Source organism: Eptatretus burgeri, chromosome 8 (genome assembly GCF_056783735.1).
Source record: "Eptatretus burgeri isolate ZD-2024b chromosome 8, Ebu_testis_v1, whole genome shotgun sequence".
Taxonomy (NCBI): Eukaryota; Metazoa; Chordata; class Myxini; order Myxiniformes; family Myxinidae; genus Eptatretus; species Eptatretus burgeri.
Genome location: NC_140968.1, coordinates 66,812,021 through 66,829,634, shown reverse-complemented (window position 1 = coordinate 66,829,634; position 17,614 = coordinate 66,812,021). Strand labels below are relative to the sequence as shown.

Sequence of the window (17,614 nt, the reverse complement as noted above, 5' to 3'; positions counted from 1 at the left end):
TGAGGCTGCGGAACAGATGACGCCCCTGTTTGCCGGCATTCCAAATGGTGAAGTGCTTCCAGTGCTGCAGAACACGTTCCTCCAGAAAGTTTACACGAAGATCCCAAATTGTATTCCTGTGCATCGACATGTGCATGAAGTAATCAATGGCAGACTGGAAAAAAAAGAACATTCCATCTTTTGAACCTTTACTAAAACAGCATTTGGATATTAAATACTTGCAACACTTGTGGTTGCTTGCAATGATAAACTTGGGATGCCAAAGCAAATAATCATCAGATCTGCTGGATGTTTCAAACCAATATTGGATGTGCTTACACCACCTTTCCCATGGTTCCAAGCAGAAACACCAAGGTTTTAACATGTGGATTCTGCTGCAGTGCCCCACAATTTCAAATCCAAAGTATCTATGTTTATTACTTCCATTGTGCTACTATGCGAGTCTCAAACAAGAGAAAAGAGTAAATTAGTGGCTATGAAATATCGGTACCTGTTTAATCACAAATGGACAAATACAGGAATAATGCAGAAGCCAAGATTGGATAGAGTTGACGAGAAGAACATTTTGTGTCAATAAGATTGTTGACTGATCAAGAATGGTCAAAAAGGCACCAGTATGTTTGTTGCAGGTCTACAAGAGCTCCGCGTGGTTGCTGTTGCCGTTGATTTTTGAAATATGCACCCATTTGTCGGATCCCACCCACATTTGTCGCTTGACTCCACCAACAATGGCACCCAGACAAAATAATATGGACACCATCTTGGTTTTCTGGTAGTCCTAAGACATCGGGCTTGTAGACCTCTGCTGATTACACGCTGCCTGGGTTTGTTGCGTCAGATTTCCATTGGCTTTGTTTGGGTCAAGTGTTACTCACGATGAGGGACCCCGAAAAATCTAATCAATGTCGAATAAACATTATAAGGTTGAATCAATACCGTTAGCAGGCACAATTGTTAGATAATTTTTGAACGGCTCCATATTTGAGTTAAACAATCCGTGACTGTGTGACGGATCAGCTCGTTCTGAGATAACCGTGGCAGAGGCTGACATGGATGAGAGGTATCAGGTTAATCTTTTAATCCATCCATCCATTGGGACCATACTCTGTGCAGAGCATTGGTGCTGCTACGCAGTCTCCTGGGCTATTGGGCACAATCCTGGATGGGTCACCACTCCGACACATGATACCAGCAAGCTGGCACTAATTTTGCCGACCTCGGAAGGATGACAGGCACAGTCAACCCCACCTGGTATTAATTCAACAGCCAAGGGGGATTTGAACTCAGGATCCTAGGATCCCAAGCCCACCACCCTCACCATTAAGCCAACACCAGGCATAGAATCTTTTAATGGCGCATTAAATGTGCGTTTCCCAATGGGCCCGTTACCGGATTTTGTTGCAGGTTGTGACGACAGTGCAGTCATTCTTGTTGAATTAAGCAGACAGTGCGAGAGGTCATTGTGCAAATATCTCTAAAATAAAACCCACTCTTGCACAGAGCGGCTCGCTCCATCTTCGTGATATCGATAGCAAAGGAGAGGTGCGTCCACTCGGTGCACACCACCGCCTTGCCGCAAGTGGTTATAGAAGAATAGCAGGTCCTCGGGGACACCCTACAGGAAATATATAAATTATTAGCATGGAATATTGCAAAAAACCCCAAAAAACAACAACATATGTGACAAAGGATTTTATTCAGACGCATATGGAAGTCAAACATACCTTTCCTCGCTCATCAAACTTTCCAACTCTGTCAAAGAGTGCTCGTGAACAGAACCACGTTGCCATAAGAACAGTAGGACCGTGTGATGTAAAAACCTTGAACCAAACAAGATCATGTTGTGCAATTATCATTTAATCAATTACTACAACGTTTCAAATCAGGACAATCAACATCACTTCTATACTCATAAACATTGCAAAGTAGTTATCTCGAGCTTGGATCAAACTTTTTGTGCTTTTCGCTGTCAAGTGAGTCCAGTGAATAAATATTCCTTGTACTGAAGAAAATGTCGACAGCAATTCCATTTGATGCGTTTAAGTTACACACCACAGAACAACTTCAAAAGAAAAACCGCAAAAGATAATTCCCAAGAACAATAAGTACTGTATCGTTTCAGATCATCGTATTTAAGACTAGCATTTGGAGAAAGGCTTATTACTGTTGTGGGGTTTGTTTCGAGAATTGGCACCCCAAAGTTTAAATGGTACCACAGCTTCTTAGACCCCCCTAGGAGTACTAAACCACCATTTAGGGAAAAAAAATTCTTCCTGCACTCTCAACATTCCAAATTTCCAAACAGTATCAATTTCTGAGCTGGATCTCAGAGCCAGCTGGGACTTTCGAAACGTGGGGTTGACAATTTTTTATGACTTTTACCTAATTAAGGTCATGACCTAACATTTTTCATTCCAACATTTTTAACCACAACTCCACTAAACTTTGTCCAATAGGAACGAAAGTGCCCTCCCTCGATAGCTTAATTCAAATCATATCCCTCCAGGTTAATGGTCAAGTCTTACACCCATAAGAGTATTAAAGCACCATTTAGGTTTTTCTCCATGTTTTTTCTGCCAATATCCAAGGACTTTCGGAATGAAATTTTGCTTCAGTAATGGTAGTACAAAATATGTTGTGTTGACATTTTGACTTTGAGCTAATTTAGGGTCATGACCGAATTATAGACATTTTAACATTTTCACCAAAATTTGAGTGGTTTGTCTGATTAGAATGAGATTTCCCATGCTCGACAGCCCAGAGCAAAGCACATGTATGCTCAATGTACAACTCTGAGTTAAAGGTCACTGTCAAAAAAGGGTATTTCTGAAAAAAAATGCATTTTTTTGTCATCGCTCAATTTTGCCAATGCGCAATCTCAAAGACCGCTTGACCTTTCATGATGTTCTTGCATCATAATAGTGTATCTGCACTGAAATTGTGCACCTGACATTTGTTTCATGTCCTTGACATACGTTTTTTGGATTTTGACCAAATTAACAAAAAAAAAACACCTTTTTGATCAAAATTTGAAGAATTTTCCTCTGATTTTCATGATGTTGAGTTTTATGGATAGATTGTAGATGAGGAACACATTAAATTTATTTACATTCTATCCCTAAATGTTGAATGTCAAGGTCATATGGTGGTCTGAAATAAAAAAATATGGCCATCATTGGATTATGGGCCAATGGTAAGTCACCCCCAGTTTGGGGAGGCTTACGCCTGGCGTTTGCTTTGTGATCGCAGATATATAGCTATTATTGGTAATATTATTACCCCACACACGCAAGGTGAAAAGCTGGGTGAAGCAATTGTTTAATTTCCATCCGTCAGCTGTGTTATCAGTTTCTGATCTCGGAACAACTTATTTAAATCAAAGGTTATATTTTGAACACAGATTAAAATGACGATGGGGAGACAAGTTTGTCATTTTAGCGTACTTTGGCTCAGCATTCTCCCCGAATGCACATGTGGAGAGAGGAGTGAGATAATATATTTACTCTACCTGCCTATGAATGAAACGATATTAAAAATAATTTCAAACAGGAAAGTTACTGTTTTTTAAGGACGTCATAAAGGACACAAACAACAGGAACGAATAACTAATATAACGTGTTAGATAGGGTGATGTAACAGACACTGGGTAAAACAGCAGTAAAACCTGGAATTAATTTATTTATATGCCTTTAATCCTCTTTAAACCTATATTTATATTGAATTTTATAAACGAACACTGTAGAACACAAATCGCCTTTTTAATACTTCAAAGCACCATGCAATATATCAATATATAATGATAACTAGCCAAAAACTAGCCACAAACTGGGCATCCTCCATCGATCCAAGACTTTTGTTAGAAAAAAAAAATCAGCGGTACTCAGTCTACAAAGCTTTTTTCATTGGCTCAATTGAGTACTGCTCTCTCCTGGATCCTATGGAATCAAAAGCTCTCCAAATTATAGGACTCTCCCATGATGAGGGCGAAGCACAAAGTCTATTACTCTCACAGCGCAGGCAGGTCGTGATCTCTGTTTTGCACCATCTATCCTCCACCATTGCACCCTCGGCTCTCTCAGTCCTCCACCCATCCCAGCAACTCAAAATATTGCAATATATCAATATGTTGCATGAGAGGGCAGGGCATGTGAGAGCGTACAGAGTCGTGGTGAAGGAAAGAACGCCGGTATGGCAATGTAAGATGTATGATGTTGATTTACGCTGCATTCTATGATGATCAATAAAGCCTCCATCTCCTAAACTGTGACTCAACATCGTCTTATTACAGTGTACAAAGGTGATGTACAAGACCACTTCAGTAGCGCGCCAAAAACTAGCTACAAACTGGGCATCCTCCATCGATCCAAGACTTTTGTTAGAAAAAAAAAAATCAGAGCTACTCACCGTCTACAAAGCTTTTTTCATTGGCTCAATTGAGTACTGCTCTCTCCTGGATCCTATGGAATCTAAAGCTCTCCGAATTATAGGACTCTCCCATGATGAGGGCGAAGCACAAAGTCTGTTACTCTCACAGTGCAGGCAGGTCGTGATCTCTGTTTTGCACCATCTATCCTCCACCATTGCACCTTCGGCTCTCTCAGTCTTCCACCCATCCCAGCAACTCAAAAATGTACACATCCTTCAAGTAACCCCCACTTGATGAAATTTCCAAGAATCAGGCTGACTGCACACCTTAACTCTTTTATTCCTCGCTTCTCCCATCTATGAAAACACCTTCCAAAGGCTGTTCTGTCTCACTTTTCCCTCCATGACTCCAGGACTTCCTTTGACGCTTGTCCTTCTGTCTGAGCTACCTTGCTCTTCCACGCGTCTCCTGTAAAGAAAAACTAAAAACCCGTGACATAATCAATAAACATGCTCATATAACAGTCCTGTGTCACATATTATATGAAACAATACGTGATAAGCAAAGGCCATATCACAATTGATAATGCATTATCAGATTTATGGAAATCCCGGAAATGACGCAGACATTCATAAAATTCAAAACGCCACATACACACATACATTTTTCAAGCATGCTTTTCCCTTGCTTGTGTAACAAGATGATGGCTCCAAGATCATAATGAACTGTGGCACTATGATGTTTCTCAGAAGGTATTAAATTGTTATTCGTGAAAGAGAGAAAGAGAGAAAGAGAGAAAGAGAGAAAGAGAGAAAGAGAGAAAGAGAGAAAGAGAGAAAGAGAGAAAGAGAGAAAGAGAGAAAGAGAGAAAGAGAGAAAGAGAGAAAGAGAGAAAGAGAGAAAGAGAGAAAGAGAGAAAGAGAGAAAGAGAGAAAGAGAGAAAGAGAGAAAAAGAGAAAAAGAGAAAAAGAGAAAAAGAGAAAAAGAGAAAAAGAGAGAAAGAGAGAAAGAAAGAAAAAGAGAGAGAGAGAGACGGAGAGAGAGAGAGAGAGAGAGAGAGAGAGAGAGAGAGAGAGAGAGAGAGAGAGAGAGAGAGAGAGAGAGAGAGAGAGAGAGAGAGACAGAGAGAGAGACAGAGAGAGAGACAGAGACAGAGAGACAGAGACAGAGAGACAGAGACAGAGACAGAGAGAGAGACAGAGACAGAGACAGAGAGAGAGAGACAGAGACAGAGACAGAGACAGAGACAGAGACAGAGACAGAGACAGAGACAGAGACAGAGACAGAGACAGAGACAGAGACAGAGACAGAGACAGAGACAGAGACAGAGACAGAGACAGAGACAGAGACAGAGACAGAGAGAGAGAGACAGAGACAGAGACAGAGACAGAGACAGAGACAGAGACAGAGACAGAGACAGAGACAGAGACAGAGACAGAGACAGAGACAGAGACAGAGACAGAGACAGAGAGAGAGAGAGAGAGAGAGAGAGAGAGAGAGAGAGAGAGAGAGAGAGAGAGAGAGAGAGAGAGAGAGAGAAAAAAAAAATAAGCCATTGCTGTTCATTCAGGGGAAAAGGACTTGGTCCATGCTGCGAATCGTATCTCGTCTCACAAGTGGACAGCTGTTTACAGCCTGATCTATATGTGGACACGATGTGCCTTTCTTCAAGTAATTATAATCCGAACTGCATTTCCTGGATTATCAATGATGGCTAAATGCTTCTCCCCCCCCCCCCCCCCCCCCGCAGTGGCCACAGCAGGTAATTTTCTACATCACAGACACATGTGAGCATACTTAACAATACGGAGTTAATGCGAAGATTGTTCTGTGAGGAAGGCATAACTGTATGCAATGCACACAGACAACAGTTTATAATTGTAATTACTTGTGTGAAAAGCTGTGCTTGGCTCATGTTGTTCAACCAATGTGTATAACGTTTCGTCGATCCTTCTGGATTCCTGGTGATCTGACAGCCAATGATCTGGGAGAAAAGAAGATGAGAACAAAACAATAAAATACACATATTACAAAGGGGCCTGGAAAAGGTATAATATACCATCAGAGATGGGGAATCCCCCACCATTGAATGAAAAAGGTCATACATATTCCAGATAATGAGGGAGGTGAATTGAAAACAAGACACCATTTGGTCATCATCTCGAAAAAGTTCCCCAGGGGGGTGAGGAACGTAGGAACCAAAAATAATTGAAATCAGATAAGCGGTTTTCCATTTATTACAAAAAACATTTTTTTTCAAGATAGCCGCCCCAGTCGGCCATCTTGAATCCGACCACACCCAAAATCAATAGGGTTCTTCCTTTTCAGATGGTACATGTGTGACCCAAATTTCAAATCGATATGGCGAACAGTTTATGAGTTATCGCACTCACAGCTATAAATGTTGACGCCCGGACGGACGGACGGACAGCCGGATGACCTGGGTGACAACAATATCCTCCTTCCGCCACGCGGCGGGGGATAAAAACTAGAAGAGTACTCAGTAGAGCGCATTACCTCTGCCACACTATGCCTGATCCAGTAGAACATATTGAGCCCAATAATTTTTGAAATAACTTGCGATACTGTATGTTGTTTTTTGCCTTATCTCTCAATGGTGAAAAAAAAAATCACATTAAAAACAAAAGATTAAAAAAAAAAAAAACTCGTATCCAGATCTGGATCTTCACCAAAATATAATCAATTCATTCTCGTCACACACCCAACGTGTCCAGCAAGTTTCGTCTGAATCCATCAACTTTTTGAGATATCGTGCTAAATATTTTTAGAATGGTGAAGAATCACTTTAAAAATTCTAGTATCCGGATGCACATCCGGATCCGGATCTTCACCAAAATCTAATCAGTTTGTCCTTGTCACATACCTAACTTGTCCATAAAATTTCATCTGAATGTGTCCACAACTTTTTGAGATATCCTGCACATAAAGAAACAGACAGACAGAAATAGTCAGGGGATGAAAACAACCTCCTTCCACCTTCGGTGGTGGAGTTAATAAGAAATCACTATCATTTTATTTTATGAACATTTAAGGAAACATTGCAGATGTACATGTGGGAAATAATTATATGAATGACATATTGCTTTATCAGGAATGCCAAAAATTGATTTACCAACCAAACAAGATGATGCAGAATTAAATTATCTGTTGTAAAAATAAACAAACAAACAAACAAAAACACCACCACCCCCTCCCCTCACCCCCACGGCAACCTCCTACTTCCACCTCTCCTGACCAAAAAAAATAATAAAAGTTATGCATATTTTCTGGGACTTGATCAGAGAAAAATATCAAAACTTTCATCACAGTTAATAATTATTTGTAATGTACAATAATATTTATCTGTAACCAAACTATATCAAATAAGGCAATTCTATGATTGATTGTATTAATGTATGTATGCACATTTGAAGATCATACAAAAACTAGAAGAGCATTCTTCGACGTCGCCAAATATGTCTCTGTACAAGTATGTACATTGATGTCATAATGTGGGCAGAGTTTGATTTCAATCCCTTCAGCTGTTCTCAAATGTCACGTTTTCACCTCTTGACCCCATAATCTAATCAGTTTATGTCTGCATCACTATACATACTTGTCCCAAGTTTGTCTTATATCCCTTCAGCCGTTTTTAAGTTATCGCGGTAACGAAAACCTCAAACCTTTGACCTTGATGACACCAATCAGTTCATCTTTGTACCATACTGGATACTTAAACAAAGTTTGGGCAAAATCCAATCACTGGTTCACAAGTTAGCGTGATAACATAATTTTTACCTAACATGACCTCTGACCATTAACAAAAATAAAAATAAATAAGACATGGCTGCCAAATCATATGACCAATGACATAATCAATCCCCCCCCCATACAATTTATCCCTAGATGACTGAAAAGTTTTCATACTGATCGGATAAAGCATTCGACATATGTGATTATGACATCATAACGAAGCCACGCCATTTAAAAAAAAACACTTATTCCCCATGTGGAGTACTTCACATGTGCCAAGTTTCAATTTTTTCCATGGAGCGGTTTCAGAGATTCAGATGTCAGAAATTTTTCCTTTTTTCCAACATGGCTGCCACATGATCAATGATGTCATAATTATCATGAAAACATTCCACATGAGTAGCTACACCTATGGTGAGAATTTTGTGTCAATCGGATATGCAGTTGCAGAGAAAAGAGAGAAAATTAGCATGGACAGATGGATGAACGTATGTACGGACAACTCAAAAACATAATGCCTCCGGCGACTTCGTTAGTGAAGAAATCGAAAAACATGTTGGCCGATCTCCACCAAATTTTCCAGACGCGTTGGTAGTACCCAGGGTAAGCCTCATAGTCGATGGGAGGGGAGGGGGGGTAGAGACGACTTGCCAATGCTCCCTCAGGGAGTGGGTGTTCCTAGTACACAGAGCAGTGCAGTGCAATAATATGACAGTAATACCCCAATTTAAGTCCCCCTCTTTTACATCATTTTCTCAAATACATCGGCACTTTATTAATACCGCTACCCAATTTGCGTCGACTCAACTCACACCTAAAGGCCCTGTCACACCTTGACGATTTAGCCAGCGTATGCCTGACGTATGAAAAATTTGGCTAAAACGCTGGCACACGTCGAATATGTTATGGGTAAGTTTGCATACGTTAAGAGCACGCTGGCATACGTTGTAGTACGCTGGCATACGTCGTAGTACGCCGAGCTGTTAGACAAATTTTAACATGCTTGAAATTTTTCGACGTATGCCAGCGTATGACACGCTCCGCATACGCTGGCCATGAGTTGGAGCCACGTTACGCGATCGTTGACACACATTACTTGTAAGTTATTCATAAGTCGAAACACGTCGAGGTAATGTTTAGCCTACCCGAAACATATTTCTAACCTATGAGTAACGTGTTGCAGGCACGTTACGCGATCGTTGGCACGTCCACACACGTTACTCATAAGTCGAAACGCGTCAAGGTAATGGTTAGCGTCAGTGTTCCAGACTCCCTGGTTTTTATTTATTTATTTATTTTCTTCGGTATGACGGTGATGTTGACACTTCGATTTCTAGTGCGGTTATAAAATAATATAATTAATAGGCTGCCGCTCAACGATTTAAATCATGACTGCACTAGAAATCAAAGTAGCAACATCACCATCATACCAAAGAAAGAAAAAAAAAACAGGGAGTCTGGAACACTGACGCTAACCATTACCTCAACGTGTTTCGACTTATGAGTAACGTACAAGTAACGTGTGTCGACGTGTGTCAACGATCGCGTAATGTGCCTACAACTTGTGGCCAGCGTATGCGGAACGTGTATCATACGCCGAGTACGTCGAAAAATTTTCCACATGCTGAAAATTTCTCGACGTACGACGACGTATGCCAGCGTGCTATGACGTATGCCAGCGTGCTCTTAACGTATACAAAACTTTCCCATAACGTATTCGATGTGTGCCAGCTTGGTTCGGCAAATTTTTCATACGTCGGCATACGCTGGCTAAAACGTCAAGGTATGACACACGGCTTCACACTTCGATGTCTAGTGCGGTTATGATTTGAATCGTCGAGCCGCAGCCTATTAATAGCCTACGCCACGTGATCGTCGGCGATACGCTGCCGTGCGCTATGCATACGTTAGACTATCGTTGGGCATAGGTTGTGAACGCCAACAACACGCTCAGCATTCGTTGGTATAAGTTATCTATATGTGATTGAAACGTTCTGTGTACGTTACTAATACGTTATGCATACGTCCAACACGTTATTATATGCCCAAAACTTAAAAAAAAACTTCAATAGTTCAGCGTACGCTAGCGTTTTGCATACATTTTGAGACCTTGCCATACACTGGCTAAAACGTCAAGGTGTGATAGCCCCTTAAGTCGCTAGACAGCATCCATCCTTTCTCATATTCTTCACTTCAGCCATCGCTTCCACCTACCCTGTACAGGAAATACTTTGCATCACACATAAATAAATGTACTCTACTGTAGAGATCAATATATTAATTATTTATGGAAAGCACTGTATAATTTGTACCCTGTATAATTTGTGTTAAAGTTTCCTGCTTTACACTAATGTTGAGTGCAGTATTTTTTTTTTTGTAATAAAATGGAACGTTGTGGGTCGGTCGATGTCTCGAGGATAAAGATGCAAGCATGAACACACAGCTTCACCATACCCTCCATTGTCTGTGTTTAGCTCTCGTGGAATTCAAACGACATTTCCTGCTATTGTCGCGGTTTGTGAAGTTTATCGTGAAATGTCTCTGTGATCCTTAAATATTATGCCTCCTAAGCCTGTTGCAAGTTACAAGGATGCATCTGTGGCCAATAGAAAACATAAAAGTGTGACCTTAGAAGTGAAATTAGAAGTTATTCGTGGAATGGATGTTGGTGAACATGCTGTTGATGTCGCCGGGTTATTAAGTTTGTGTCTGACTACGGTGCATACTGTCTATAAAAATGCCAAAATTAATTGCAAGTCGTTGTCAGTTCAACCGTTTCCGAAAGAGGTACTGAAGGTAAGAAAAATTAAAACTCCAAAATATGTTTTCTTTTTATTTAAATGTCAAGGATATATATATATATATATATATATATATATATATATATATATATATATATATATATATATATATATATATATATATATATATATATATATATATATATATATATTTAATATTATTATTATACACACACACACACACACACACACACACACACACACACACACACACACACACACACACACACACACACACACACACACACACACACACGTATGTGTGTATGCGTGCGTGTATGCGTGTGTGTGTAAAGCATAAAATTTTCCCGCTGCTGACTCCCCTCCCCCAACCTGTCTCTCTCTATCTGTCTCTCTGGACATATCCAAACGGGTGTTTGTCTCCGGATTTGTCCGGGCAGTGTTTATAGTATGACCAGTAGAAAAAGGATTTCAGACATTATTTTATTTCCATCTTCACCGTTATTCTATGCAGAATAATTTTGATTAAACCATATGAATTGTAATTATAGCTCCACTGCATATCTGCCTTCCCTTATTCTCACATCTCGCTGCCTTCCCTTCCTCCACCCCTCCTCATCCTCTCCTCTCTCTTTCCTCCTCTACCTCCTCATTCTCCCCCCTCCACCTCATCCTCTCCTCCCTCTCCCTCCCTCGCCTTAGTATTCCCGTCAGCAAAGCAACGGGTAGTATTTGCTTGTTATTAATATATCGCAAGTAGTTATTACAGATTACAACTATTAGAATTCAAGAGAAGTCGTTCGTGAGACGTTCGCTGTTCAGCAAAATGTCTACTTTGTGTTCATTCCCTAACAGGGTGCGATTAAAATGAAAACAGGCATTTTGATGTCGTGAGAGCATGGGACACTGCAACCTTTAGCATAACATTCTTCAAAATTTGGGAATAAAGCAGGCTGTCACATCTGCACATTAAAAAAAAAAAACAAGAGTAATTTGACTGCGCGCAGTTGACGGGAATGCCTCCGCTCTCCCGCCCAAATACTTGAGTATTGACATATTTGACCCTTGACCTTTATCATATCTGGCCCAAAATCTAACCACTTAATTACCCTGTCTTACTTTACCTTTTTACCAAATTTGATGAAATTCTTTCCAATATTTCATGAGTTAGGCCAAAAACAGTAAAATTTCAGAGTTTGACCTTGACCTTTATCACATCTGGCCCAAAATCTAATCACTTAATTGCCCTGTCTTACTTTACCTTTTTACCAAGTTTGATAAAATTCTACAATTTGCTTCTCAAGTTATCGCATAAACGAAAAAACGGACGGACAACCCGGAAACACAATGCCTCCGGCACCCTTGGTGTGGAGGCATTATAAAACTAGAGTAATTTGACTGCGTGCAGTCGACTGCTATGCCTCCGCTCTCCCGCACAAACACTTGAGTATTGACATATTTGACCCTTATCATATCTAGTGCAAAATCTAATCACTTAATTGTCCTGTATTACTTTACCTTTTTACCAAGTTTGATGCAATTCTACAATTTGCTTCTTGAGTTATTGCGTAAACGAAAATCCGGACAGACGAACGGACTGACAACCCGGAAACATAATGGTGCGGAGGCATAAAAATACATACAGAGGTCAAAGTTCATGAAAAGCACATTTATATATATTCTGTGTCTGTGTGTCTGTTGGGTAGTCGATCTCGTCGAAAAAAAAAAATTTGAAATTTGTTCTACCCTTATCACTTTTTCCGTCGATATGTTTCTGTCTGTCTGTCCCTCTGTTCGGTCCAGTGCTCCGTTAATACAATGGCGATTTCGATGAAACTTGGTTGGTAGGTTCATACCATGACCGAGTTGTGTGCAAATGAGAACCGTTGCTATGGACACCACCGTTGCCTAGCAACGGGACTTTGAAATTTTTGAAAAATCATAAAAAAAATTATTTTTTCGAAAATAAAAAATCGGGCCACGAGCGACTGTGGGCAGTACATTCAGCCATATTGTCAAAAATTTCCAGCCGGATCCCATGAAAACTGTCGGAGAAGATAGACTGAATGAACCCTGGTCGAAAACAATAAAAAAAATGAAGTTCATTATATCTCAGAGACTAGGAGTCAGATATACATGAAACTGGTATGGTCGGTTCATGGTATGGCCTAGTTATGTGTGAGAAAGAACCGTTGCTATGGACCCCTCCGTTGCTTAGCAACAGCCCAAAAACCTCTAAATGTGGGGGTATTTTAACGAAAAAAAACAATCTGCAGCATTAACCCTTGAAGCTAGAATCATTAATTTTCTTGTACTTAATCCTCAGGTCATTCCTCATCGAACGGGCCCATCGCGTCAGGTTCTATTGGGTAGGCGACTACCCATGTCCACCTACCGGCTTGTCTGTCTGTACATATCCGAGTTGACCTCTAAAGCCAGCCACTGACTGGGCATCCTCCATTGTGGCATCTTTCCTTTGCAAATGTGATCTTAAAACAACCCACAAAACCATTATCTGCAGCTCAGTGGAGTACTGTTCTCCCTTTATGACTGGCATTCCTGCCTCATAACTTTCACAGTGTGATGCTGTCGAGTCCAAGGGTCGCAAAATTATTGAAATCTCATACAACACAGCTGAATATGTGGGCCTGTTGCTCCGGCATCGCAGACAGGTTGGTGGCTTCTCTATTTTCGACTGTCGCCTTCCCGATATTACACCTTCTACCCATTCTGTGCTACGCCCCTGCCCCCTCATGCCAACTCAACCGATTTATAAAGTAGACTAAAGTTTTCGTACCAAATCTACTGCACACCCAGTTACATCACCAATCTACCATTTTTCCAAGTCTGGTATTTTTTCTTCTGTTCTAGAAAGATTCCCATGCCTGCAGTATGGTCGTCTATACAGGTCATCATGGCATGCTCGACACTATGTGCATGCCTGATTGGTACAAGGATGAATCTCTTCAAAGATGTCCAATATTTTGACTGGAATTCCTCAATTTAGTTGGTCGAATAAAGCACGTATAAAGCATTTGTGAATGATGGGTAAAGCCTCAAAATCCAGGCTCACAGCACATCTGCAGTCCATCAATGTGTTCCTCCTTCTCATAACTGTGGAATAAACCTCCTCAGTCTATTCAATATCACTCTTCCCTCCAGTATCTCAATGACTGTTCACCTCCTCAGGTCATTCCACAGTATTCCTACTCATTATCTTCTCTACCCACATTAACTCCCCTCCCAGCCCCCACCCCTCTCCTTCTCCATCCAATGACCTCTCAATTTATGTCATTGCTTGTTCATGCCAGGTTTCTCCTTCTGTTATTTCAGCCCTTTACTTGTGATTGAGCTTGTCCATCTCGTTCTCTAACTGTGTCTTCCTCCTCCCCCCCCACCCCCACTCTCATTCTACCTCCAAGTGTCCCTTTGTTTCTCTAGCCTGCTGTTGGTATATTTTCCCCAATTTCCAATGTCTTCAAGTTCTGGTTCTGTTCTGTGTTCTGGCTCTTCCACGAGTTTCGACCTTGTACACAAAAATTAAAGTAAAAATGAAAAACCTTGAAAATATTCACGAGGAAAAAAAAAATACAAAAATAGGAAGGAGAAAAATAATTATAAAACTTGTGGGAAGAAGAATTAGGTAAGAGAAAAATCTCAAGACAAAGCGTCATACACTGTCTGGATGCTTGATCGCTGCATCGAGCTGGAGTCGGACCCTCCCCTCCATCATAACATCATCCTGGGACAGCCAAAGCACAGACAGCATGTGAAAATAAATCAACTCAGCACAGCATCAGGAAGTCATGAGATGCAAAAATTATTTTACTTTTCAAGGTGTTGAATTAGTCTGTAGCACTAAAAAAAACAAAAAATAAAAAAAAACATGGCATTGCCAATGATGTTTGGTATCTTTCATTCTTTTTTCACATCAATTTACACAAAATTGTCACCATATTTGTATTACAGCAATGCTAACTTATATTTGAGGCCACAGACTTAATGATCCACCCTCATTCGTTTTCTCTCCATTCGAGCCAATGATGATGATGCAATAGTGTTTGACCGACTCGGATCTTTCAATGCAACATATCTTAACTCTGAGGGCGAATGTCAGTTTTCCCGTTGCTTCCTTCAGTCATCACCAAAAGAACGTTAAGTAGGAATTCAGGAGTATCCCAAATTTACTACAAGTTCATCACAAAGCCCCAATAAGTTTCCAGTTGGTGTTTGCAAGTTGCAATGTTTGTTGTAATGATTGTTGGTTTACATGTTGGGTTTTGAGTCATTGTCATCACGACCATTGCATCAACTACAACGGCTATAATGCTCACTTTCTATCAAGGAAATTATTCAAAGCACAATCTGATCTTGAGAGCTGGATCCCCCAAGAAGCTAGCAGAGTGATGATGGTCATGTTGGTGGCAGTCTTGGAGAAGTTTTCCTTGAGTTGAACAAACAGGAATGCCAAGTGGTGCAATAGCTGCCCAATCAGTTGGACTTACTGAGTGGGCCTTTCTACCATCTTTATGCAAAAAAAGCTTTAAATCATCTTCGTAATCTTTCAGTAAGAGAGACTCTGGGGAGACTGTTCTGCTCACAAATGTACTTTATCATGATATCTGAATTTTGTTTTTGCTTAGTTCTCTGCATCTATGTAATGAACTGCTGCCTGTGTGCTTGTCACAAGTACATGTTAAATTTTTACATCAAAACCCATCAATATTTGACAAGTTTTTGGAATACAGTAAACCCTCCAATATCGCAGTTCCTGGAAAATGGCGCGATAGTTAAAACCATGATCGTGCAAACCAAAGGCCAATGGGAAAGGGGGGGGTGGGGGGGGGTTCAGTTCCTGCACTTAGAGGAAATATCAAGGAGGAGGAGGAGAGGAGATTGGGACCATACTCTGTGCAGAGCGTTGGTGCTGCTTAAGCAGTCTCCTTGGCTATTGGGCACAATCCTGGATGGGTCGCCACTCCGACGCAGTATACCAGCATGCTGGCACTCATTTTGCCGACCTCGGAAGGATGACAGGCCGAGTTAACCCCACCTGGTATTAACTCAACAGCTGAGTGGGATTTGAACTCAGAACCCGAGGATCCAAAGCTCACCACCCTAACCATTAAGCCAACACCAGACATAAATATCAAGGAAGATTGATGGAAGCTAAAAAAATAAACATCAAAATTAAAAAAAAAAAACCAATGTCACCCCCAGGGTGACCCTATCTTGCCAAAAGTTGACCACGTGTGACTTCTTTCAGGTCACACTGAGGTGAAAAGAGCTGCTATCCACCAGGAGCGACTCCTTGAGGAATATCTGCCTACGAGAGATTCCGATGAGAATGGTTCTACAGAGTAACCATGAAACATATGTGTTTGCCTCATAACGTCACGAAATGATGTCATAATGTCTCAAGCTTGATATATCTCGAAAGCACTCATCGAGGTGTTCAATTTGAGGTACTACACGATATGGTTCCTAAAACTTGAAAATTTGACCTTGGGGTCAAATATGTTTGACCTTCGGCGTTAACCATGAAGGTCAAGGCCAATCGCCACCAAAAATTAATCAGCTGAGCGCCAGACCATGAACTATATTCCCATGAAGTTTGAAGACGATCCGATCAAAATTACTCAAAAAATAAGGGTTTCATTGACTCCCCTGATTTGCGACAAAGTGACCTTGACCTTCAAAATTGTATGCGCTGAAAGGGACCTCTATAGGTCTCTGATATGCGAAGTTACAAAAATTTCCAATGATAACTGTGCTCTGCAGAATTTTTTATATGTGATTACAGACAAAAAAAAAAAAAAAAAAAAAACACATACAAGCTGACTAACATATCTTGCAAAAACTTCGTTTTGGCAAGATAACAAACATTTAAAATATATATATAAAAGCATGTTCATATTGAAATAAACATGTAAATAAAATAAATCCAGTATAAAATAAACAAAAACATAATACTTTTATCTTTATCTTGCCAAAACGAAGTTTTTGCAAGATATGTTAGTCAGCTTGTATGTTTTTTTTTGTTTGTTTGTTTGTCTGTAATCACGTATAAAAAATTCTGCAGAGCACAGTTATCATCGGAAATTTTTGTAACTTCGCATATCAGAGACCTATAGAGGTCCCTTTCAGTGCACAAAATTTTGAAGGTCAAGGTCAAAGGTCAAGGTCACTTTGGCGCAAATCAGGGGAGTCGACGAAACCCTTATTTTTGAGTAATTTTGATCGGATCGTCTTCAAACTTCATGGGAATATAGTTCATGGTCTGGTGCTCAGCTGATTAATTTTTGGTGGCGATTGGCCTTGACCTTCATGTTTTTTTGTTTTTTTTTGGTCTGTAATCACGTGTAAATCACTCTGCAGAGCACAGTTATCATTGGAAATTTTTGTAACTTCGCATATCAGAGGCCTATAGAGGTCCCTTTCAGCGCATACAATTTTGAAGGTCAAGGTCAAAGGTCAAGGTCACTTTGTCGCAAATCAGGGGAGTCGACGAAACCCTTATTTTTTGAGTAATTTTGATCGGATCGTCTTCAAACTTCATGGGAATATAGTTCATGGTCTGGCGCTCAGCTGATTAATTTTTGGTGGCGATTGGCCTTGACCTTCATGGTTAGCGCCTCAGGTCAAACATATTTGACCCCAAGGTCAAATTTTCAAGTTTTAGGAACTATATCGTGTAGTACCTCAAATTGAACACCTCGATGAGTGCTTTCTA

General features: G+C 40.5%; 1 protein-coding gene and 1 long non-coding RNA gene across 9 annotated transcripts in view; one reads left to right on the top strand and one right to left on the bottom strand.

The window, feature by feature from the left end:
- Positions 1–17,614, bottom strand: part of QTGAL (queuosine-tRNA galactosyltransferase) — a 45,211-nt gene that overhangs the window by 10,681 nt on the left and 16,916 nt on the right. For all 8 annotated transcript variants that reach the window (XM_085892404.1, XM_085892398.1, XM_085892397.1 and 5 more), the window contains exons 6-10: positions 14,558–14,623; positions 6,255–6,350; positions 1,725–1,820; positions 1,491–1,615; positions 1–116 (exon numbers count right to left, since the gene is read on the bottom strand). The exon at positions 1–116 is cut by the window's left edge and continues 20 nt beyond it. In XM_085892404.1, coding sequence (XP_085748530.1) covers positions 1–116; positions 1,491–1,615; positions 1,725–1,820; positions 6,255–6,350; positions 14,558–14,623 — 499 coding nt within the window. The remainder of the gene's footprint in view (positions 117–1,490; positions 1,616–1,724; positions 1,821–6,254; positions 6,351–14,557; positions 14,624–17,614) is intronic.
- Positions 1–17,614, top strand: part of LOC147021941 (uncharacterized) — a 72,090-nt gene that overhangs the window by 39,271 nt on the left and 15,205 nt on the right. The window lies entirely within an intron of this gene.